Source organism: Trematomus bernacchii, unplaced genomic scaffold (assembly GCF_902827165.1).
Source record: "Trematomus bernacchii unplaced genomic scaffold, fTreBer1.1, whole genome shotgun sequence".
Classification (NCBI taxonomy): Eukaryota; Metazoa; Chordata; class Actinopteri; order Perciformes; family Nototheniidae; genus Trematomus; species Trematomus bernacchii.
This window is the reverse complement of record NW_022987899.1, coordinates 2,026,946-2,052,289: the sequence shown is the minus strand read 5'-3', so window position 1 is coordinate 2,052,289 and position 25,344 is coordinate 2,026,946. Positions and strand designations below refer to the sequence as shown.

General features: G+C 42.1%; 2 protein-coding genes across 2 annotated transcripts in view; one reads left to right on the top strand and one right to left on the bottom strand.

Moving 5' to 3' along the window:
- Positions 1 to 25,344, bottom strand: part of zgc:158328 (uncharacterized protein LOC567225 homolog) — an 80,793-nt gene that overhangs the window by 14,430 nt on the left and 41,019 nt on the right. Inside the window, exons 10-26 of the mRNA XM_034114548.1 lie at positions 24,989 to 25,126; positions 24,211 to 24,333; positions 22,643 to 22,765; positions 22,294 to 22,524; positions 22,034 to 22,162; positions 17,554 to 17,682; positions 16,976 to 17,104; positions 10,865 to 10,999; positions 10,583 to 10,717; positions 9,438 to 9,563; positions 8,563 to 8,694; positions 7,815 to 7,943; positions 7,458 to 7,589; positions 6,091 to 6,219; positions 2,049 to 2,177; positions 714 to 842; positions 80 to 208 (exon numbers count right to left, since the gene is read on the bottom strand). Of these exons, the coding sequence (XP_033970439.1) occupies positions 80 to 208; positions 714 to 842; positions 2,049 to 2,177; positions 6,091 to 6,219; positions 7,458 to 7,589; positions 7,815 to 7,943; positions 8,563 to 8,694; positions 9,438 to 9,563; positions 10,583 to 10,717; positions 10,865 to 10,999; positions 16,976 to 17,104; positions 17,554 to 17,682; positions 22,034 to 22,162; positions 22,294 to 22,524; positions 22,643 to 22,765; positions 24,211 to 24,333; positions 24,989 to 25,126 (2,307 nt within the window). The remainder of the gene's footprint in view (positions 1 to 79; positions 209 to 713; positions 843 to 2,048; positions 2,178 to 6,090; positions 6,220 to 7,457; positions 7,590 to 7,814; positions 7,944 to 8,562; positions 8,695 to 9,437; positions 9,564 to 10,582; positions 10,718 to 10,864; positions 11,000 to 16,975; positions 17,105 to 17,553; positions 17,683 to 22,033; positions 22,163 to 22,293; positions 22,525 to 22,642; positions 22,766 to 24,210; positions 24,334 to 24,988; positions 25,127 to 25,344) is intronic.
- LOC117470029 (EH domain-containing protein 2-like) lies at positions 12,352 to 15,734 on the top strand. Its single transcript, XM_034114549.1, has 6 exons — positions 12,352 to 12,740; positions 12,811 to 12,987; positions 13,181 to 13,278; positions 13,693 to 14,105; positions 14,695 to 14,859; positions 14,949 to 15,734. Exons 1-6 carry the CDS (start codon positions 12,520 to 12,522, stop codon positions 15,522 to 15,524), a joined length of 1,650 nt encoding a protein of 549 aa, XP_033970440.1. The 5' UTR covers positions 12,352 to 12,519; the 3' UTR covers positions 15,525 to 15,734.

Sequence of the window (25,344 nt, the reverse complement as noted above, 5' to 3'; positions counted from 1 at the left end):
ATATGTATTTCTGTCTCTCATTTGGACACTTTTGTTCCACAGTGTGATGTAACACATGTAAGGCTTCTGTAGGACTCACCTGACTCACAGGTAGCTCCTCTCCAGCCGCGGGGGCAGGAGCACTGACCACTGACGCTATCACAGGAGCCTCCGTTTCCACACAGACACTGACCAGAGCATTGTTCACCGTAATATCCTGCAGGACAGGCTATACACACACACACACACACACACACACACACACACACACACACACACACACACACACACACACACACACACACACACACACACACACACACACACACACACACACACACACACACACACACACACACACACACACACACACACACACACACACACACACACACACACACACACACACACACACACACACACACACACACACACACACAACACTGCTGAGTGTTACCTTGTTGGCAGCCAAAACACATCCTTTCTATGACACTTCAGCGTGCTTTGTAACATGGAAAGTTATGATTTCAAGTCATTTGGGGCTAATATATTAAACCCACTGGTATTGCATTAAGAAGACAGCTGTCCATATTTCTGAGATGCTGTGTCATGCTGAGTGATACACAGCTGAGTGATACACAGCTGAGTGATACACAGCTGAGTGATACACAGCTGAGTGATACACAGCTGGGTGATGAGCAGCTGAGTGATGAGCAGCTGAGGATGAAACTCACGCAGTTGGCAGCGGACTCCGGTCAAGCCGGCCGCACAGTTGCAACCCCCGCTGATGTGGTCACACCTGGACCCCCGCTCACACTCACAGGTCTGACTGCACCGCTCCCCAAAAGTACCCTCTGGACACGCTACACACACACAGAAATACAGAGACACACACATTCATTATTAACTTTAAATGCAACGAATAAGGCAAACAGAGGAGCAGCAGTGGCATTTACTCAAGTACTGTACTTAGGTAGAAAATGAAGGTACTTGTACTCAGTATTTCCACATTATGATACTGTGTATTTTCACCCCACTATATTTGTAGACAAATAATCTACTGTTAACTCCACTACATTCATTTTACAGCCTCACTTACGACCCAGTTAGCAGATGAATATCTGAATACCACAGTCAAAAAATACTGTGTTCACATTAGGTAAAAGAACAGAAGTATTATCAGCTCAAATGTATCTAAAGAATCAAAACTAATGCAGAATATTTTCTTTAAAATGGTTGTATTATCAAGTTTTTTATCTGGAGTTAAGTTTGGATACTTTATGTACTGTAAATATAAGCAAACCATGTTATTTATGTAAAATGTAACAACTACTAAACGTATTTATTGTTTAATGTAATGGAGTAAAACGCGTAGTAGAAGTTTAAGTGGCAGAAAATGTTAATATTCAAGTAAAGTACAACTTTCTTTTAAATGATACTTTAGTACGGTACTTGCCTAAATGTGCTTAGTAACTTCTCACCACTGCACATGAGATCAGAGGGCTAAAGGACATTTTTGGGGGCTTTTTTTACACACACACTGTTAAGTTAATGATCAAAGTCCAAGATGACATTTGGAGTCTAAGAGAGGAAAAGTGCCCTAATGACAGAGATGCATCATTAAGTCATGCGAGTGGCTTTCTGCTGACTCTGGCTCTCGTAGTGAGGACCACAAATGACTGTGGCAAGAGGAAAGTCTTGCGTAAAAGTAGCGAATGACAGAGTAAGAGCTTTAGTGGGCATTTCACTGAATCCATTAAAACAACGGCATGAAACTGTAGCATGAGAACAGTGATAGGGTAGCTGCTGAAGAGCTATGCTATCCCTTTCCCTAATGTTGATCGCTGCACACAAACACGTGGGTGCATTTATCCAGAATAGACCTCAATTAAACCCTGTGAGCCTGAGGGCACTCTTACCCATCCCTAAAAAAAAAGTCATTGGCAGTGTCTCATTATAGAGATAATTGTTCACAAACACATCCTAGTTGTGTTTAAGGAGAGGATGTCGTGATGGGCTGCAGTGAGGGCCTCCCTCACACCCCGTTTTAATGATGTGGCTTCCATTACCCAGAATGCAGTGTGGTCCTGCCCAGCCGGCGGTGCACAGGCAGCCTCCTGTGATGTGGTGGCAGCGGGCACCGTTCCTGCACTCACACATCTGGCCACAGTCAAGACCGTAAAAGCCGTCCGGGCACACTGTGGGCCGAGATAAAACATCCCATGGTTAGAACTGGCAGCTGCACAGAAGAGGAGAGGAAAAGGTTCGGATGCCAACTTTCTTTATACTTTTTCTCTTTAGGTCTTTCTCTCCTCTCCTCCTTCTAGTCTCCCGCTCTGTCTTACCACCTACTGAAAATACCAATATCAAATTGCAGTACCATGCTGCGGCGGTTCATTTGCAGAGCGTCTGCGTTCGTTAAGTGAGCTCATGGCCCACATGTGCGGTGAATCTGGGCCCACATCAAAGTCCACGAAGGCGTGTAGGTTATTCCCTTTTAGGTGAAGGGGGGGGGGGGGGGGGGCACAGAGCTGGTAATTAGAGCACCTGCTGAGTCAACAGACCCCCACCAATACAAAACAAAGCCAGGTTACTGTGCCTCCGCCCTCCCCCCACACATACCTACAGTATCGCTGGAGATGCCAGTGTCTGTTTCCCATTCCCCAGCACACACAGAGAGAGTGTGTCTGTGTGTGTGTACAGTCAATTGACACTCAGGAGAGTTGAGTAAACATGGAGCCTCCCATCCTCTGCCAGAAGCAAGAGGATGAACGAGCCTTTCCACTACTGGGGTGTAAATATTGTCTGTAAGCGTGAGCAGGAAAAAATGACTGTTTATCCAAGACCTAATTTTAGATCCCACAATTTGTCACTAAAGAGATCAACTCAAGAAAAATTGTTCTTTCTGTTTTTCATTAATAGGAACGGAGGTTTGATTGACAGCCGTCGCAGACATTTCTCTCTTTTCTGTTGCAGTGATATGTGAGAAAATCGGGTGAAGGTTTGAATAGTTTCCCAATTATCTCCACGGCCAGCTGTTTTTCATTTCATTCATATACTACCTCTTCTATCTAAAAAGAAAAAGCAGTGGACCATGTTACCAAAGGAAGCCACAAATTGGCAGGCCAACACAAATGTGTAACTCAGTGGTTTTAAATGCCACCGTATTCAGGGTGTTTCCCTACAGTTAATGCATCTCCTTCTCCTGCTCCAATTGATGATGCCCTCCACTCCTCCGTTTGCTCCCTGAAGGCCTCAAATTGGGAAAAGTGTCCTTCCTGCTCAGCATTTTCTGGCATCTTCCCACGCTGACAGCATGACGTCTGCGCAGGCCTCTGTAGTGGTTAGGCTGTTATTAAAGCCAGCCCACTGAGGATGCTGTCATTTTAACCCAGCTGTCCATTAGCTCTGTGGTACCACTGTAGCAAAAACACTGGTTTATTGTCTGCTGTTGATTATTATTATGACAGCAATTGCTGACACCATGGCAACATCTTACTTGCTGCGGGAAAAGATTCAGAAATTAAATATGATTTATTCAGCGATGAGACAGGTACGGTGGCCGACAGGGGCCAACACGTGACGACACTTCCATGAGGAAACACGCTGCAGTCTTGATAACGATGCAAATATAAAAACACTGCGTGCCCAAACACATGCAAAGGAAGAGTGTTCTTCACCATCTTGACAAAATATGCGGACACGGGGACACTAAAAAGTGATGCACACAGCTGGGAGCGCTTGTTGATGTTTATTGGCTTATTTTATCAGTGTTATTGCATGATTATTTCTGATATTATTGCAGATCTGCTGTAAGCTAGCTAGCTAACTTAGCTAACAGACTAACAGTGCCAACAATCTCCGAACGCCAACAAGCGCTCCGGTCCCAGCTGTGTGCATCACTTTTCAGTGTCCCCATTTCCGTTTTGTTTTGAGCTTCTTGCGTTTTTTTATTTCCAACGTTTTGTATTTGCAGCGTTTCATTTATGCAGCGCTTCGTAAATGCTGCAAATGTGTTGTTAAGTTGGTCAAGTTAAATGCAGCATGATTCTCCTAATAGAAGTGTTTTGGGACGTTATAGCGTGTTTGCACGGGTCGGCCACCGTACGCCGAGGAATCTATGATGTTAAAAAAGAATCTTCTCCAATGACTGATGTTCCCCTTTAATAAGGTCTTTGTCCCGGGAACAGCAATCACCTCAACATGTTCAAACACTTTCATAGTTTACTACAGCCCATACACACTCTGCAGTAACTCTTCAGGGGAGATTCTGACACCTCTGAATTGCAACGTTTATTATTTGTTTATGCCAGCAGGGGGCGACTGGTTTCCATATTAACCACAGAGCAGCAATCTGTCATCAGATATTAGGACAGTGTCTGCAAGTGTTTGTAAGTGAAGACTCTTCCCTGAGTCTTTGTTTATGGGTAAGGCACGGAGGATTCAGTCCGCCACACACACAGACACACACACTGTGCCATCGCTGAAAGACTCCATCTCCAGACTAAATGAGCTCTTTAAGACAGGAGGATTATTTCCAGATCCCTGGTTGTGTAAGAGCCACTGCTGTCAGCCCGTAAAGCAGGTCCAGGGACCACACAGCCAGGAGAGCAGGCCATAGAAATAGAGCGGATAGAGAGGACAGAGAACAGAAACTTCCTGGTGCCATTCACTGAAAGAGTGACAAAACAAAACAACTGCTGTTTCTCCGACAATACCGCGGATGTTAAAAGCCAGACTTCTTTTTACTGCAACAGTTTTGATGCAGAGATCAAAGCTGCGGACCAGAAAACGAAGCACGATACGCGTTAATGGAAGAAGTGGTCTTGTGTGAAGGACCCATGTCAGCACAATAGCTCGTTTCCTCTGACAAAACTCGATTCTGACGGTTAGCATTAACCACAATAAAGCTTTATAAATAAAACTGCATTTGCTCTAGTTTTGCCGTTATTCCCAAGAATAACATTATAAAAACCAGCCCACCTAGAATCAAACGCTAAAAGGGAAAGTCATGTATTTCTTTTTAGATCCTGTGAAACAGATGAGATCTGGTCCTTCTCACAGCACAGGCGTCTTCCTGACTTTCTCCTGAAGGAAGAGGCCCAGCAGAAGACTGAGAAACAGGACACCTCTGTTTGAGGAGAGAAGGCCTTCAGAAAAACAGAATCTGGTCAGAACGATAGCCTTATTTCCACAGCGACGTCCAATCAGAGTGACGTCTGCGTCTGAAGCCATTAGACTGTTATGACTAGCGATGAGAAGCTCTGGTCTAGTGTGACACGGTCATGATTTACGATGCTAGGAGCTGGTATGGGTTTCTGGGCCTTACAGTAAATCTTACACATACTTATAACATGTGGCCACTTCAAGTCAAAGGACTATAATCAAGAACAAATCTATTGCCTTCTTAAGACTCTTGGACTGTTTGAGTGTCTTTCCGTTCAATAAATATATCACAATGATGAGAGGAATATTAGCTGAATGAAGGGTTTGCGATGGCAGGATGCTTGGAAGAGACTACGCCTGTGAAATACGCGCCATCGAACCCAGAATGACGAATGCTAATTATATCTTGGGATCCGTGTGGTTTTAAAATGGTTTTGCACATGACATTACTTGGAGAATCTGATGATTCATAACCTCAGTGTGATGATTCACTCAAGCCTTGGAAGAAATACAAAAAAATCTGAAGACTGTCCTGCAGCGCCCTCTTGTGTGTAAAGAGGAGAATGTCACATGTCAAGGAGAGGAGGGTCCTTAGTAAATATAACAACACAATACTATCTATTCATAAGGTTTTATACTTAAGGGAAGGGCACAACTTACACATTTAAGTCAATGGAGACAGGAGTGTCATAACCTGTTGTCATGCTCTGGTCAAATTTCAACAAAATTAAACAATCATTTTGAAATGTTTTTCATGTTTGTTTATATGCAAATGAGCACACATTTACGTCTCATTTTCACAACATGTAATAAAGAAATGGCTTTATGTCAGTGATGTATACTGTGGAATATTCATATGATAAGTTTCAAAATGTTAGAGAACATACACATTGGTACAATCAGGCATGATAAAGTTACTTATCAGAAACAAAAAGAACACCTTACTTTTCTCACAGTAGGTGCCGGCGTACCCAGGTGAGCAGGTGCAGGCTCCGCTCACGTGGTCGCAGAGCGCTCCACTCTCACAGCGGCACGGCAGCACACACCCCCGCCCAAAACTGCCATTCACACAGTCTGACAGGAGAACATCAGGGAAAACATCAGATAAGGAGAGGTTTAGCAAAATCCTAAACTTTAACCCAAAGGTAGCCAGCGTCATATTCAGTCTTTGTCTCAGCAACAACAATGGTATTTGTAGTTCCTTTTAGATAACCCTGAACAATTTTCACATATTGGACTCACATTACTTCACTGCATTGTTTATGGTATATACTACATAATGTTTATAGTTTCCTATGTATATATTTGGTTTCATTAGAAAATTGGTATATTTAAATACATTCTAAACAACTAATTTTGGATATTTTATTCTGTGTATTCTATACATGTATGTACTCTATTGATTAGGGCTGTGCGATTATGGCAAAAATCATAATCACGATTATTTGGGTCAATAATTGAATTATTAAATACGATTATTCATTGACTTTGAAAAAATCTATTTATTGAACTTTAAAACAAATACAAATAATAATTTGAACAGTATCTTTTTAACTGTTGATTACCCTGAATGTATAATTCAACTGAAAAACCAATACAAAAATAAATGATACATTTAAATAAATAATATCAAAATAATAAATACCAATAAACAAGATCAACAAATATTTTGGAGCGCACTTCCACAAGCTACTAAACATATATAAATATGATAAATACAAATAAATGAGACCAAAATTAATTAGATCAAATATGTTGCAGTGCACTGTCACAACCAAGCAAAACAAAATAATTGTTTTTTTCGATTATGTTGTTTTCGTAATTGTGGCAGGCCAAAATCGTAATTGTGATTAAAATACGATTAATTGCACAGACCTACTATTGATACATATCTCTTCTACTGTTGCCATGTGTAAATGTTCTGCTTGTTTCTTTTATTTATTTATTTATTTGTTACCCATGTTTAATGCCAGCTAATATGGTGTTATAAGAATATCTAATCTAATCTAGTTAGAAACGAATACATACATGAATACATGCTATAACTGAATGTCCTGTGTTGTAATTTGATGCTTAATATAGTTCCTAAAGTTACATGCAGAAGGTTTTTCTAAACTATTTCAATCTCTTTGTATTCAGTACATTCCAAGTCTTAGAAAAAGTGCAAAAATGACTGAAATAAACTACATACCTACTCAAATATTGTCAGGATTGTATATAAATTTAAAATAAGTTATAAGCAGCAGTCAGTCACCCAATGGTGGCAGTGTTTACTAAAAGGTGAAACTGAGGTATTTAAGAGGTCCACTCACTCTTCTCACAGTGGTCTCCGGTGAAGCCCGCCTCACACACACACTGCCCGCTGACCGGGTCGCAGCTCTCAGAGATCTCTCTGCACTCGCATGTGTTCACGCACCCTGGGCCCCAGTAACCAGATTCACACGCTGAGAAGATCAGCACATCATGCACTCAGAGATATATTCGTTATTTATTTTTCAACTTTATTTTCCTTTTTCTTAAACAACACATACAGTTTCAATGACAAATATCCATATTTTCTTTCTCCATGTGTAGAAACTTCATCAATTCTGTCACCCACTGGACATGAGTGGGAGACGCCTCCTGCTATATTCGTTATTTTTACAATGATAAATAGTGACTGTTCTTACCTGTTGCACAGTCAGGGCCTCTTTTGCCAGCAGGGCAGAGGCAGTGTCCCGTCCGGGGGTCACAGTCAGAGTCGGGGGGGCAGGAGCAGAGACCCTCACAGCCTGGACCATGGAGACCTGGGGGACACTCTGTGAACAACAGGGAAATCATAATGGTAAACTACATGACAAACTCAAACTACATAATACAAGTCAGCATTCACCCATTCACACACATTCATACAGAGGCAGGGGCTGCCATACAAGGTGGTCAAGTCACACACTTTCACACATGGGCCAAGCAATTTGGGGTTAAGTTTAGTAATTGCAGTGGCTTGGGATCCAACCACCAACCTTCAGATTGGAGGACAACCACATATCATCTGCTTCTAACTCTTAAATAATCTAATTATATTAAAAGCAAATAAGTGAAATGCAAAACCGTTCAATTAACTATTACATTTTTTTGGGGAAATACATAAAAAAATACGTATTTTTCTTTAATATTACTTTATAAATACTACTTTTTAAAACTTGGAATAATTATTTTTATTTCAAATGTGTATTGCCATTTGTATTATTTTTCTTTGATATTGGCTTTGTAGATACAGCTGAATGAAAAAGAAAAAAAAACAGTGGACAAAAGTGTGAATATGTTTGTATCATGAAACTGAAAATATGTAAGAAAATAAAATTGTCTGGAATATAAAACATAAATATCTCATATAAAATGTTTTTCTTTCTTGGACCTCATTGGATAACAACTCACCATTCTGGCAGAGGTTCCCCATGAAGCCTGGTCTGCACTCACACACTCCGCTCTCCTTATTGCAGGAGGCTCCATTCTCACAGTCAGGACACGCTGACTGGCACTTCATCCCCCAGAATGCATCAGGGCAGTCTGCGGAGCACCCAGTATCTTTCAGATTAACTGAGCAGTAAGCCACTTATGTTAGCTATCCCTCTGTAAAGTCCGAAAGCCACTTATGTTAGCTATCCCTCTGTAAAGTCCTAAAGCCACTTATGTTAGCTATCCCTCTGTAAAGTCCGAAAGCCACTTATGTTAGCTATCCCTCTGTAAAGTCCGAAAGCCACTTATGTTAGCTATCCCTCTGTAAAGTCCTAAAGCCACTTATGTTAGCTATCCCTCTGTAAAGTCCGAAAGCCACTTATGTTAGCTATCCCTCTGTAAAGTCCGAAAGCCACTTATGTTAGCTATCCCTCTGTAAAGTCCTAAAGCCACTTATGACTGGATGTTTCAGTGGAATGTATTTAATGGGGAGTAAGCTACAAGGAAACAGATTACTCACACACCCTGGTGGTTGTGTTGGATACTACAACTACTGAGGTCAGTAAGTTCACATAGCATTTCATCACATTTCCTTTTGTCTACCCCAAAAGCTGCAAACAAACCTTTAAAAAAATGTCTTATTTGCAAACAATGAAGGTCTAGGAACAAAATGATGCATACACATGTATGTTTTATGCAAGTTAGAAAGCTTGCAGAGGTTATTTTGCTACTTTGTTCTCATAAAATGGAGTTGCAAAATGTTCCTTTACATTTTAATACAACTTAATTTGTACAAAATGTCTAAAAACTCAACAGAAATGCATTGTAACACAAACAAATTCAACTTAATATACCTTCATGACAGGAGTCCCCAGTCTTCCCTGCAGGACAGATGCATCGTCCGGTTACAGGATCACATGGAGCTCCTCCACAGCCACAGGTCAGACGACAGCTCTCACCATATCTCAGTGATGGGCAGGCTGGAGACACAAAACAGATGAAAACAGCTTATTTTTTATTAAAAGCTACAACAGTCGGTCACAATAAAACAAGATGGGATTGCACACGCTTGCCAAACAAAGTGAAGAAATACTCAGGTCATTTTCTGTTTATTTATTCAGCCTCTGCCAATCGTCTCTGCAGAGTAAATTACCCCTGTCATGACCTGGCCTGCAACGTAAAACGCATACAATCCAGAAAATGTGGATTTCTTTTTTCATTTGGCTTTGACAAACCCAGCAAGCCTAAACCTGGACTGTTCATTGGTGCTGACACACTGCAACTCTGCTCTGTTATCTTAGTCCAATCCATGGAGACACAAAGTCTTGTTTTTCACTCATACACAATGTTCTGTATCACTTTAGATCACAACAACTTGAAGGCACACACATATTTGAGGCTGTCAAAAGAACACCTGCATTGACCAGGTGAAATATAAATGACAGCATTTTTGTATTCACCCATTAAATCCACACGTTCCATCAATTGCAGCAGGGAATGAATAGAAAAGGGCTTAATAGAGAAAGATAAAGAATTGCGAAAGGTTGCGACAAAGGTGGAGAAACTCATTCATATCAATTTGTGTTGACATCAGAAAGGACACGCAAGAGTACAAGCATGAAGTATGCAAACAATAACTGCACATGTAGGCACGTGTCAGTGTGCAAACCCACGTACTTCACACACATGCTGACAGTGAGTGATGCTCTACTATAATAGTGAGCGCCACATGAGAGCGCTGTGGAGTATAAAGGGGAAATCATACATTTAAAGGGGCCCTGTTATGCTTTTTAAGTTTTAAGTTTTCCCTTACCTGTAGTGTGTTGGTATTGGTTTTATCCCCCCACTGCCCGAAACGCCTCCATTGGACTCCTTTGATTACTTCCGTAACACTCCCACTTATTGGCTAGTGCTCCAACAACATGTACGTGATCCAATCCCATCGCATATTGTGTCTGATGATTGTGTTGAGCGTAGTGAGAGAAAAACCTTTCCTCACCAAGTTGACATTTTTCTCCGTGAAGACCTGCAGGACATCTCTGACTGCACTCCCCGGTCCGCGGGTCACATGACGCTCCACCTGGACAGTCACATGGCTGCTCACAGCCGGCACCGAAGAACCCTGGCTCACATTCTGCATTGAGACATGAACACATACACAAGCAAAGTGAGATAAAAACAGACAATCTCAAAGCACATATTTAAGCCTGGACGTAAACTAAAATCTTCAACAATTACTTTAATGGGAAATTAAGTTGGATATTTGTTTAAGTGCTTGTACCTTTCTCACACTGTGGTCCGTGGTAGGCGGTCTTACAGAAACAGCTTCCTGTTTTGGGGTCGCAGCCAGAGGAATGTTCTTGAACACAGTCACATTCCCGGGAACAGCCGGCCCCTTGCGTCCACCTGGGACAAGCTGAGAGACGAGATCAGTGTGAGGACAGACCAAGACATAAGATGTTCCCATGTTTATATGGTCAGTAATGGCTGTAACTAAATACATTAAAGGGGCCTTAATATCATGTTTTGTGGTGTTCCCTGTCCTGTTGTTAGTTATATAGGTTTGTGTGCATGTAAATGGTCTGCAAAGGCTAAAATCCCTGTGTTCCCTCCCCAGGGAGTTTCTCTCCCCACACTCCCCACCTGCCTGAAACACCTCCATTTGACTACTTTGTTTACTTCTGAAACATAGTGACATCACTGTGTAACACTTGCCCTTCTATTGGCTAGCCCTCAAACACATTGTGCGTGATAGGCTAAGCGGTTGGCCAATCACAACAGAGTCGTCCAGCTAACCAATCAGAGTAGACTAACGAAAGAGTTGTGGTACTTGTACTTTACTTGAGTATTTCAATTCTATGTAACTTTAAAGTTCTACTTAATCACATCTCAGTAGACACACATAGTGTACTTTAAATCTTAATTAAAACAATCTGTTGAACTAAAGGATAAAGTGTTCCTCATGGGTTTAGGAAAGGCTCTTACTTCTTGAGCTAAAGGAACGCACTTGGATCAGCTGGATAATACATGGCTACAGCTGTAAATTAAAAACAGGCAGTTATGTAACAACTAGTTGACTTTTTAGAGACAAAATATGATGCATTGTATAAAAGACGTACAAAAGTGCATTTTGCATGATAGGTCCCCTTTAAGTTAAGAATCCAAATCCTTCTTCCACCACTGTGTATGATGTCGTACAAAAAATAAATGCACATGAATGAAACTTATATACATATGAAAAGCAAGCTGGAAATCCTACAGTACTGCTTCCCTCAAACAACATATGGGAATGCTTTTCTTTCAAAGGTTAATCAAGGAAAACAAATTCACAGCAACTTCTGTGTGCTGAAGTAACAGTGGTGATAGTTAATTAAGGGAAGAATGTCAAAATGAATCCTGCTCGACTATCAGATTACACTTTAATACGAGCAAAACGGACACACCCAGCAACCGTGTTATCACAACTTCAGACCTCTGCCAGTTTAAGTCATGGGACCACTGCCTCCTTTTGCACTCAAATGATATCATACAAATGATGGCGCATCGTTACTGTATGATTTTCTAACCTCTTACAATGTTTTCTGAAAACTGTGTCACATTAGAAGAAGCCTTGAACAGATTGAGTGTTATGTAAGACTTTTAAAGCGTCCACATCGTCTCTGCATGAACAATCTGCACGAGTTTTGCCAAGATTCTCCCTCTTCGGCTACAAAACAACTGAACTCCGCTCCACCCTGTCCCTCTCGACATTGGCTTGATGCTAGGTGCAGCTGCAGGCTCTGGTTACACCCTCTCCACCCTCTCACTGTCCCCGCTGCAGGATGGAGCACACAGCTGTGAGGTTCTGATAATAATCCTCTTACACATTCTTCCATCATTCGGTTTGGTCTTAGAAGAGCGAGCAGCTTCCACACTGAAGAGCAGAGATTCGTCGCCATGTCAATACGGAGGCTTTGGAGCAACCCTAAAACTCTGGGGGATGTCAATGTTGTGACAGAGGAGCTGAAGAACCTTTATTATAAGAGGCTGATGCCGATTGAGAAATATTACGCCTTCAGTCACTTTCATTCCCCGTGCTACGAGGATGCAGAGTTCGACAATAAACCCATGGTGTTGGTGATGGGTCAGTACTCGACTGGAAAGACTACTTTCATCAGGTTAGTCAGAACATCCATGCTTTTTTGTGCAAGTAATCTGCTGATGTTCTAATGTTGGTTTGGACTTCAGGTATCTCATAGAACAAGATTTCCTTGGCAGCAGAGTAGGACCAGAGCCAACCACGGACTGCTTCACTGCCCTCATGCACGGAGAGGTGGAAGGCATCATCCCTGGAAATGCCCTCACAGTGGACCCCAAAAAGCCCTTTCGCAACCTCGACCCTTTTGGAAATGCTTTTCTGAACAGGTGACAAAAGCAGACGAGAAAGAGATAGAGGAGGGAGGATATTGTCCTACTATTTCTTCCACTTTTGGCAACATTTGTTGGCAATGTTCTGTCTTTTAAGACGGCCAAACATTGCAGTGTGAAGCTGTCTTATTAATATTCATTAAACACAATATATTCCAATGCATTATGTTGAAGTATTTATTCTTTCCAGGTTTCAGTGCGTCCAGATGCCAAATAAAGTCCTGGAGAGCGTGAGCATTATCGACACGCCGGGCATCTTAACTGCTGCGAGAAGAAAAATGAGTCGAGGTGAAATAACACTTTTCTAATTTCCTTTTCAAAGTTTATGGGTCTTCTTCTTCTACTTCCAAATATTCAGTTTTAGAAAGTTGGACAGCATTGTCGCTGTCAGGATGATTTAAATTCCTGGTAACAGAAGAGTCGAAGCAAATGCATTACAATAATAATATTCCAGCCTATTGAAATTCAAACACTTGAACTCAGAAGCACTGCAGCTGTAAGTAATATCACTGAGTTTGGGAGGAGACGAGCAGGACGAAAAAGCTGTCTCCCCTTTGTTTTATAAACACATTAATCTATGGGTGTAACTGACATGGCCTGCAACCAGTGAAAGCCTCTGGGATATACAGTATGTGTCTCTAGGTGTTGAGGCACAGAGACTTGCCTTAATGAGATCCCTGTGTTTTCATTCCTCATCCCCAGGCTACGACTTCCCAGCAGTGCTGCGCTGGTTTGCAGAGCGTGTGGATCGGATCATCCTGCTGTTTGATGCACATAAACTAGAGTTCTCCGATGAGCTCACTCGGGCCTTCGGAGCGCTGTGCGGACACGAGGACAAGCTGCGTGTGGTTCTCAACAAGGCCGACAGGGTGGACTCGCAGCAGCTCATGAGAGTGTACGGCTCCCTCATGTGGTCGCTGGGGAAAGTGTTTAAAACCCCGGAGGTCTTGCGGGTTTATATCGGATCTTTCTGGTCAGAGCCAAGGCAGGTGTGCGACCACTATCAGCTGATCGAGGTGGAGGAGGAGGACCTGCTGGCCGACATCAGGAACCTGCCGCGCAATGCTGCAGTACGCAAGCTGAATGACCTGGTGAAGAGGGCCCGCTTAGTGAGGGTGAGATATCTCATTATTCCATTTCAACCAATTATAACTGAGTTTAAAGGTCACCTATTATGCAAAATCCACTTGTTCATGTCTCTTCTACATCAACACGTGTACCCTCTGTGTAAAGAGATTCTGAAAGTTTCAGGAAAAAAGATTCTCTCTTTTTGTCCTGATCCATTTATATAAAAACCTGTCTGAAAATGAGCTGATCAGATTTTGGCCACTTAATGATGTCATAACAATTATTTGTCTTGTATAACCATTAGCCAATCACCAACCAAGGTAACCCCCCCCCCCCCACCTCATCACCTGAATCTCCTCCTAGAGCACCATTGTGTTCTTTTTAACCAAATATCTCTCAGAGGGGCGTGGGGAGGGGCTCCTTATTTTCATCTAAAGTAACAGACAGAGAATCAGCACTTTTGAAACAGGGCTGAAACAGAGGGGATTATGGGTAATGCTGCAATGATCTGTTTGGTGTTTGGAGCCAAACACTTCAGAGACATGTTCTGTATCTGAGACCTATAATATATTGATGAAAAACAGTATAATAGGGGACCTTTAAGTTATTCTGATTTCTCCTTTCTTGTCCTACTAGGCTCATGCCCACATCATCAGCTATCTGAAGAAGGAGATGCCGACTATTTTCTGCAAAGAAAGCAAAAAGCACAACCTGATTTACCAGCTTCCTGTGATTTTCACCAAGATCCAGCAACAGCATCGAGTCCCAGCGGGCGACTTCCCTGACTGCACCAAGATGCAGGTTAAACATGACTTTTTAATTTAATCTAACATGTTTTAGAATTGATTTACCAACTCTTAAACTTTACATGTGTTTGCATAACTTTCCAGGAGAAGCTTTTAGGTCAAGATTTCTCAAAGTTCAAGACGCTGAAGCCCAGTCTGATGGCCTCGCTGGATAAACTCCTGGCCACTGACATCGCCAACCTGGTGCCTCTTCTCCAACAACAGGAACTGAGGAAGGAAAGGAAGAAATCCCTCCCTGGAGTGCTGGACGGGGAGTTTTTGGGAACATTCAGGCGTGAGCATTACAAAAAAGATCCTTTCAAGGAATTCAGGAGAGACGACGAGAGCGGCGAGGCGGAATTCGTCGAGTGGGCGGTGGAGAAATACAAGCCGAAGTACGACGAGATTTTCTACAACCTCAGTCCAAACGGCGGCAAACTGAGCGGCACCAAAGTCCGAGAGTGGATGACCACCACGCTGCTGCCCAGCTCCGTGCTCGCTCACATCTGGAGGCTATCGGACGTGGACGGGGACGGCATGCTGGACAATGAGGAGTTCGCTCTGGCGGTCCACCTCATTGAGGGGAAGCTGGAGGGACACTGGCTCCCCCGAGAGCTGCCGTCCCACCTGGTGCCCCCGTCAAAACGGCTCAGTACAGCCAGCGATGAAGAGCAAACATGAGGTTCTGTGTACTTTATGTAGACAATTGTACATAATCTAGTAGTAGCAGTACAGAACTAACACAATGTACAGAACCTGAGAAGGTGTTATCCATTTGTATGATAATCCTCATGACACCTAAAAGATTGGCATTAATGGTTTCGCATCATATTGTTACCCATATTTCACTTCTGCATCCAATCAAGTAACCGGGAATGAAGAATGATACAGAAGCATTTATATTTTTCTTTCAGGTTAAACAATTGTTTTTTGTTTTTCTTACACAAAAGAGCTGAGGGGAATGAAGTACTAAGAGTAGCCGTCCACCTGGTGCCCCCGTCCAAACGACTCGTTGTACATTATATAGACAATTTGTACATAGTTTCCGAACATAATCTGGAAATAGTGATTAACAAAAACTGACAAAATGTCCAGAACCAAAATAGTTGTTATCCACTTATATGTAAATCACCATGATGCCAACACCTAAAGACTGCCAATGAGGGTTTAACTTCATCCGTTTTTTTAAACATTCAATCATACAGAAGAGCATTATGAACCACATGTTTATTTGTATTCGCTAATAATCGGAATCTGTAAAGCAATCAGAGAAATGTAGTGGAGTCAAAAGTAAATAATGGCTCCCAAAATTGTATGGTTATGGTTTGGAAATGTGAAGTAGCATAAAATGAAAATAGTTTATTCATTGCAGAACCTAATCACATTCTACCATTGCTCATGTATCACATTCTCCTAAAGTATATTTTTTATCAATTGTATTAACTCGTAAACACCACTGACCAGTATTATTTCAAACTAACACATGGGCGGTTCTAGAGAGGGTCAAACAGGGGCCAGTGCCCTTAGATTAGAATATATGATAATATCATTTGTAATAGTGTTGCAGCAAAGACTGTCTAAATGAATCAAATACTAGTCATGGTTTTTTATGTTATTTTTTGTGGGCTATGACTTTATATTGAATTAAAAATGTTAAAATCTTGAACACTGTCTTTGTCTCTCATCAAATGTACACCACTCATACATATATATATAGTTGTTACACTGCTGTGATGCAAGTAAAATGTCACACTTGATCTGACCATTAAAGTATTATTGTATCTTAAATACACGTAACTGGCCCCCGTGGTCAAATTGGTCTAGAACCAAGAAGGAGGCTGTGGCTCAGTGGGATAGTGCGATGAACTTAGTGCGCAGAACTTTGAATCAGGGGATAGCAAGTTCAAGTCCCACTGCAGTGAGCATGTCATTGTGTCCCTGGGCAAGACACTTCACCCCAAATTGCTCCTGTGGGGATTATCCACAGTACTGAATGTATGTAAGTCGCTTTGGATAAAAGCGTCTAACAAGTGACATGTCATGTAATGTAACATGTAAGAACCACGGCTTTGTTAATACTTTCATCAGCAGCATTATGCAGTAGGTATTATATTGAGGTCATTGGGACTCACACAGGTGGCAGAGACGGCCGTACAGTCCCGGAGAGCAGAGGCAGCCCCCGTACAGACGGTGGCAGTGTCCGTTGTTGGGACAGTTACACTTTCTCCTGCAGTGCATCCCGAAATGACCCCTGGGACAACCTGTTAACACGAAAAATGCGACTTTAGAACATTTTTTTTTTTTTAAATAAGGTCGAACAATAAGATAAGGCAAAATTGTGAAACTCAACATTGTGGTTTTTTTCTACGTTTTTCAATGTATTTTTGTTGCTGTTAGCTTGTTTGTTGACTTTTACATTGAATTGGAGATTCCTGCTACAGTATGAGCCCTGAGCAATTTTCCTATTTTACCTCCAGAATTGTCTTTATCATTAATTGTTGTGTTCCTGTTGCTTTGTTTTATTGTGTACACAAATATAATTTCCAAATAGCTCCATGAATTCATCACTAAGAGACAACCTATGACAGGGTCGTTAGGAGATATTGCTTCATATCTACGGGGCAAACTAAAAAAAAATGTTTAGCACCACCACCTTAGAGCCTGGTTTTTGTATTCACACCTGTGTGTACCTTTAGGAATGTTTACAAACCGTCCTCGCAGAGCAGGCCCCGCACCCCGGGGGGGCACACACAGTTCCCGGTCACAGGGTCACACAAGCCTCCGTTCTGACACCGACACAGACTGTTACAGGCCGGCCCATAGGTCCCCTGGGAGCACGCTGAGAGAGAGAAGCATGGGGAAAGAGCGTTAATACCAGAACAGTTGCAGTATAAATTCATGGATTTGGGGGATTTATTTGACATTAAAAACAATGACTCGATTCAAGAAGATTCGCAGGATTTATTATCATATGCACAATATCTACGAAGTGTTTTTGGCAATGAAGATCTTAAGTCTCCGGATCCTCCAACAGTAAATCATACAATATACTTAAGAAAAAGAAATTTGACCATAAAACAATGGTGCAAGTAAAATTGAGGAAAGAACATCATGTTCATTTTAATATTGTGAATTGCGCACATTTCTGTTCAACAGCATTTTACACACTTTACTGTACTTCGTTTTTGTTGTATATTATATATTTCAGGTAAATATTTCTCTATATTTGAATGTTATAATAGATTTTAAAATAGTTCTATTTTTGGTCATTTTCCGATTCAAAATCTCTTACTATGTCTATGTATACACCAAAGCAAATTCCTTGTATGTGTAAACCTACTTGGCGACAAACCTGTTTCTCATTCAGATTGTGATGTAAGAGAGTAGAGCAGCTGGGTAATGCTTCAGTGTTAAGAAGTCAGTCAACACTTCCTGTGTTTCCCCACGCTGCGTGCCCTCCTGACTCCTAATCTCTCTGGCCTTGTTAGCAATTACTGCAAGAACCAGCTGGCTAAAGTGTAACAATCCATCAAGAGAAAGTCTGCTTGAATGCCATGTCACACTTTCCTCAAAGCTGTTTTTACGTCACTACACGAGAAGATAAGGAAGTTTAATATAATACATGGTAGCTTATAGCTTTACAAACACTGAAAATGCATTTCAATTAAATGAACAGGCAGGAAATGCTTTGAGTACGGAGATTAAGTTACAAATCACTTTTTTAAGATGAAGTGGTGCTCTCTCTCAGTACAACCAAAGTACATGAACAGTACATTGGGTGGGGTTATGGGACATTAATTCTGCTTCATAATGATGGAATTGATACTGGGGTGTTTCTTATGGCATGTTAAGGCATGTTGAAGTAACATGGAAAACACACAGAGCTGTTTGAATGGCACAACATACTTTGTATACCAACTGTGAAGGCTTCGAGCCTCACAACCAACCACACATCCTAAAGGTTATGCTTTTGTTTTAACATCAAACATTACAGACACATTTTTTTAAACAACTTTATTTTTACTAGATTGAGTGCAGATTGCGTGTGTGTGTGTGCGTGCGTGCGTGCGTGCGTGTGTGCGTGCGTGCGTGCGTGCGTGCGTGCGTGCGTACGTGCGGGTCTTGTGAAGAAGAGAACTCAGAATGTCACCCATTTTGGTGACGGTTTTGTTTATTAATTAATTAATGCTCTAGATTGTATCTGTTTATATTATTAATAATACACCTTTTTTTTTTTAAATGATTTTGTTACCCATCCTAAAAACTGTATATATATCTTGGGTAAATAAAATCCTTATTCTTTTCCACCTCTACCTGCATTCCTAGTTGTTGCGTACCCTGGTCCTTCACACCAACATGTGAACACTCTGGGATATGATTCAATTACATATTGGCCTAACTTAGGTTTTAACAAATGTTCCTTGCTGAATAATTGTGTTACATTTTATACAAAATAGTGGTGTGTGTATGTCTACAAAATGTTAGTGACATGTAAACTGTACAAAAGGGACTAAAACACAACATAGTGTAATACAGATTGTTTATGTTATGTACGTTCAGATCAAGAACGTATGAATGCATTATTTTACTCTTTCTTGTTGCTTCAACTTCATATAAGATATAAAAGTGACACTTCAGACAAAGCTGTTTTGTCTCATGTGTTTTTTATTGTAATCTATTTTTACTTAATTCGATTATATTTTTCTGTGTGTTTGGAGCACTTTTGAACTGTGTGTTTTACTTACTCACTTACTTACTTCCCTTATAGACGACTGCCTACTTTTATCTTTGCTTCAGGCATCATCTAATCCTAAATATGCTTCCTATATCCAGCCCCATCACTTTCAAGGCATGCGTGTGGATACTGCCACCACCTCAGTTTATTAAAAAAGTGACAGATTGCCTCTAACGGACTCCTCTTATGATTACCAGCCTTTCTGGGGTTCAGACCAGAGACAGCCATTAATCATGGCGCTGGATGGGAACAATGGAGCCTTGCTTTCTAACCCTGCAGTGGGCATCCTTGGCCTGAGGCGGTGCTCTCGCTGTGGGCCTGGCCTCGCTCCAGACAGATTGATTCCCCCGGTGCTCAGTGTTCAGCAGCCCATAAACAACGCAGCCTCCCACACAGAGAAGCAGACAGCTTTGATACATGGCCCTGCGTCGCTGCACACAGGGAGCCATCGCACCGCTCTCTAAAACTAGGACACATTGCTACAGGACGTTTCAATAGATCTGTGAGGAGACCAGGTGTGTATAAGTACTGAAGAGGGGTGCAGGAATGAGTCCTAAAACCAAGATATGAGTTAGCATGTTACCACCTTCTCTCAAAATCAACGTGTTGTTGGTTAGATGGATGAAATAAGATCTGTGGTTCACAAAACCTTTAGAGATTTTAACATGTTTTATGACATAAAAGGTCAGTAAATACGCCACTGGTGAATGTCTGAAGCTCCTATGTGTCATTATATGCTGGTTGCTAACAAGTGACTACATGAGAGTAGTAAAGTAGTAGTAGTAGTAGGGAGGCTGTGGCTCAGTGGAAGTGTGCTGGACTTCGAATCAGGGAGATAGCAAGTTCGAGTCCCACTGCAGTCAGCATGTCGTTGTGTCCCTGGGCAAGACACTTCACCCCAAATTGCTCCTGTGGGGATTGTCCACAGTACTGAATGTATGTAAGTCGCTTTGGATAAAAGCGTCTAACAAGTGACATGTAATGTAGTAAAGGTCATCACACCAAACATTAGCCGCCTTTAGCTTAGCAACAGTGATGTGAGGTCATGTGACCCTGATGTAGTTCCTTTATGGCCTAACATTTGCGTTTAACTTCTCGTTACTGCATCTATGCTTCAAACATGAAACGATTCTGTTAATATGTGGAGATTATCCTTATGATCGAAACATGAAAGTATAATGAATGGGATTTCCACAGAACTTGTTTTCCGCAATTTCAGCGCTCAGTCGTCCTCAGTTTAGGATTTTAATTGCCCTCGTATTTATATATTGTATTTTGGTCCCCCATTTATGCAAGTCTTAGTTAAAGATTCATTTATTTTTGGGCTTCATTGATTAGAAAATGTGGGATTCAACAAGTTTGATAAATGCAGGCTCATTATAATATACTGCCCCCCTTATCTGACCCCTAGATTCCACCGGGTCCGTCTGCGGCGCATTACGGGCGCGTTACGGGCGCGTTACGGCTGCGCCGCGGTGCTCACGGCGATCGCGGCCACTGTAGTCAATGGGTGCTATTCCACCACACGCACGGCACAGAAGCGTCCCAGAAGCGGCTCGGCGCAGGGCTCCTCTAAAATTAGGATCGAATCCTATTTTTGTCGCGGCGCAGCCGTAACGTAAGGTCGGGCAGGCAGGAAGTGGAACTTTCAGAGCATATATAGCATATATATATAGATATATACACACACACAAACTCATTTTGCAGACCCTATCCCTCCGTAGTCTTTCAAGTAGGAGGAGAAATGCCAGCGTTCTCCTCCGGTTTACAGGCACTGTGTAAATTATATATATAGAATAATTATGATGATGAATGCATTTTTTTACCACTAAAATACAGCAACACATCTTTGATTCATGTTGTTTATAACTGGAATATTACAGTTATTATTAACTTTGTCTGTACAAAGTAGCCTGTCCAGGAAATATGCCCAAATCAACAAAAACTGCGAGCCGGCAGGCAAGACGCTCCGCTTCTGAAATGCTTCTGAAACACGCCTGGTAGGGTATGACGCCGGAGGAGGCCGGACCAAAACCGCAACGCGGCGCAGACGGACCCGGTGGAATCTAGGGGTGAGTATCCGAACCAACTGTTTGAAAACAACATCCTTTTTCTTTCGAAAGCCAACGAGAGCAGACTGGGCTTTTTTTGAGAAAAGACAGGTGGTAACATGCAGCTTCAGAGTGAGAGAGTGCTGACCCTTAAAATCACATCTCTTGGCATGGGAAGGAATAAGTGTTGTCCCCGAAATGTCAAAATATTCCTTTGAATAGTCCTCGGACATCATGAATTTTAATGTTTGTGCATACTTTCAGCATTTTGAGAAAACTGGAGAAGGCAAGGTTGCATAGAGTTTAGCCCACTGCCAAACTGCGGGGGGGGAAATGTGTTACAAAGAAAATACATTACGCACAACAAACAGATGTAACTGTGATCGTCTGATGGCTGTACTCACTCTTGTTACAGATGATCCCTGTCCATCCGGCTGCACACTCACACCGGTCTCTGTTCTCACTACACACTCCGTGATCACAGTCCTCACAGCTCACACTGCAGTCTTCCCCGAACGAGCCATCCAGACACACTGAAACAGAAACGGTCCCCTGAGAAAAGGTTTTTGCTTTCATGACTTCCTGGCCCTGAAGACTTCATGAAACAATAACATCATTTTATCACCGGGAATACATTTAAGTGTCATGATTTATTTTACTGTACCTATGCTGCTGGACAGTCTGAGCTCTCCTCGGCGCCCCCTCTGGATCTCTACTTCCCTGTCACCACCATCACTATCATCTTCATCACTAACATAACGGGAGTGGAAGGCCGCTGTGTACTGCAGGAGCTGAGGAACCTTGCGAAACAGCAGGTCAGGTAATCTATGGACCTCCAGCTGTTCATCCTCGTCTTCCTCCTCATCCTCTTCATCTTCCAGTTCCCCATACAGAGCTACAAAAAAAAAAAAATACAGTTAAACCATTTTTTTGAATGGCTAAAACACTTATAGGCTTAACACGTCCATAAATAACAGACCGTTCCAAGAAAAGCTAATCAAAATGTCACTCACAAATGCAGGAGTGTTGGTCCTGATCCAAGCGGAAACCCAGCTCACAAAAACACTCGTAAGTTCCCAGGGTGTTGACACAGTCGTGTTCACAGCCTGAAGTCTCTGCCAGGCACTCGTCAACGTCTGACAGAAAAATATACAAACAAGCAGCTTTAGGGAAGGTACTTTACACAACTACTTCACACTGGAAGAATGTGAAGTACAGCAAAGCTAGGGACACATATAGGTTGGTTAACAAAGGTATTTAAAACTGCTCAAAATGATTTGGATTGTGAATGCATGTGATAGAAAATATAATGCTAGACAGTCACATGCCAGTAACGTGATTCAGTGCCTACTTGTTCAGAGGGCATACATGAACCAAACATATGAAATAGCCCATTAGAAAATTGAGAAAACACATTGTCAAAGGTGGTTCGATTACAGGTGAAAAGCATTGGCAAATTATATTACAATAAAAAATTAAAAAATGGTCCAAAAAAGTTTGTCATTTCTGTAGTGGCAAAACAAATGGCAATAAGTGATTCGACTACATTCATCACTATACACAAAAGATGAATTACCAGCAAGCTACTGCTTACTGTATTGAAGCTGCTAGCACTGCACACAACACATAGGATATGTGGTAAAGGATAATAATAGAAAAAGCCTGTGTCATTGGTTGGTGGTTGAACAACAGGTTTATATTGATGACGCACAACTTTGATTTGCAGGCGGGTCGTGCAGATTAGCCTCAGGTGGACCTTTCCTTTTGTTTAGTTACAGTATTTTACTTTTGCCTCATTTCTTTTAACTTCTTCTACCAATCTAGCAGTTCCTCTAGATCACATGTGTCAAACTCAAGGCCCGGGGGCCAAATCAGGCCCTTCGTGGATTTAATTTCGGCCCGCAGGATAATTTCTAATTACTATTAGATCTGGCCCGCCGGTATATTGCACGCACACCTTCACTCAATCCTGAGGGTCTCCTCAGCTCAGAGCCTGACCCCAAACATTGATGACCTTGCACCCAAGATGAGATGCCAAGTATCTGGCTTGAACTAGCATCACAGAGCAGCACACTGAGTTTACATGGATGTTTCCTTCTGCACTTTGTTTCTTGAGACAACAGGGCATGTTTGTTTTTTCTTTGAGGGAAATAGTTTTTTTGAAGCTGTTGTTGGCCTGTGGAAAAATGTAATCATAAGAAATGACTCTGGAAAAGCTGCAGATAGAGCCATAAGAAATGAATGCAACTGATTATTTAATGTTTAATGTTGTTTTTATAGGCAATCATTTAAGCTGTGTTAGTTCCAGGTTTAATATGTGCAATAAGTTCATTTCAATAAGTTTTGCAATAAACATTGAACCAGTCCGGCCCTCGACTAGTACCCATTTTTTAATTTTGGCCCACTGTGTATTTGAGTTTGACACCCCTGCTCTAGATTGTACAGAGTGTGGTTGTCAGTGAGCAAAGTATTCTGTTTTCCGCTCTGAAATGGCCTAGAAAAGTGGCATTTCTGAGAAATCAGTTAGTGTAATTTATGTCCTGTCCACAACAACAAAAAAACACTCAATCAGGATTCGTACCATCGCAGCCGCAGCCGTCTGGGTTGAGTCTGTGGCCGGCTCTGCAGCTGCACTCGTAGCCGCCCGGGTAGTTTCTGCAGAAGTGACGGCAGCAGGCCCCCCCACTGACACACTCGTCACTATCTGAGGGAAGCACGCAGCGGGACAGTTTCAACAGATGGTTGGAAAGACAAGCAGAGAGTCACAAAGTGGATGTAAATCACAGAAAGCAAATGAAGAAACTAGTTGACTTCATAACTTTATATAGTCATTCATTTCCCTTCCTACTTCCTTTTTACACACATATCTACATCCCCTTCACCCGTTAATCCCCCCCTACCTCCATTCATCCCTTGCTCCCTAGATCCCCACATCCATTTCTCCCTACATCTCTTCATCCTCTCATCCCTCCCTATTTCCCTTCATTCCTCCCTCCCTATATCCTTCCATCCCTTCCTCCATACTTCCCTTCATCCCTCCCTCCTTACATCCCTTCATCCATTCATCACTTCCTCCCTACACCTCTTCGACCCTTGATCCCTTCCACCCTGGTACCCTTTTCCCATGTATCCCTCCTTCACATCATCCCTAGATCCCTTCATCCCTTCCTTCCTACACTGAAACATGGACCACACCCCCCAAACGAGTCTCCCTGGACTTCAGTCTTTCCTCCAGACCAGCCTAAAAGACGACATCCTTCATCCTTCTTCACCTCTTCCCATTTCCTTCTCAGTTACCACCTGTCATTAATTCTTAAACAGACATATTGTTGAGGTGTGGTCTTTTCTAGTGAACTTACCCACACAGGTCTTCCTGTCCAGGGCCAGCTGGTAGCCATGGTTACAGGAACACAGCGGTCCGTTGGTGGTGTGTTCGCAGTGATGAGAGCAGCCTCCGTTGATCTTCTCACAGCTGTTCACAATCTCCATCTCAATGCCTGGGGAGGAGAAACACCAAAACATCAATTAAAGCGCATTACAAGATACTAAACATACGGAAAATGTTACGGGGCATTTGTGAGAATGATTTATTGTTTGTCCTCGCTGCAGATGCAGAAAGGAAATTCCCATTATGAAGCACAGAAATCATTTTAATTACCGTTGACATTTATTTGATGTGTACTTACCTACTACTGACATTCATTTAGAATAGATA

What these genes read in the sequence shown, in the direction of transcription:
- LOC117470029 (XM_034114549.1), top strand. Translation starts at nt 12,520, where the DNA reads ATGTCAATACGGAGGCTTTGGAGCAACCCTAAAACTCTGGGGGATGTC. An exon ending in GGAAAGACTACTTTCATCAG is followed by an intron (nt 12,741 to 12,810) that starts GTTAGTCAGAAC and finishes TTTGGACTTCAG; the next exon opens with GTATCTCATAGAACAAGATT. An exon ending in GGAAATGCTTTTCTGAACAG is followed by an intron (nt 12,988 to 13,180) that starts GTGACAAAAGCA and finishes TATTCTTTCCAG; the next exon opens with GTTTCAGTGCGTCCAGATGC.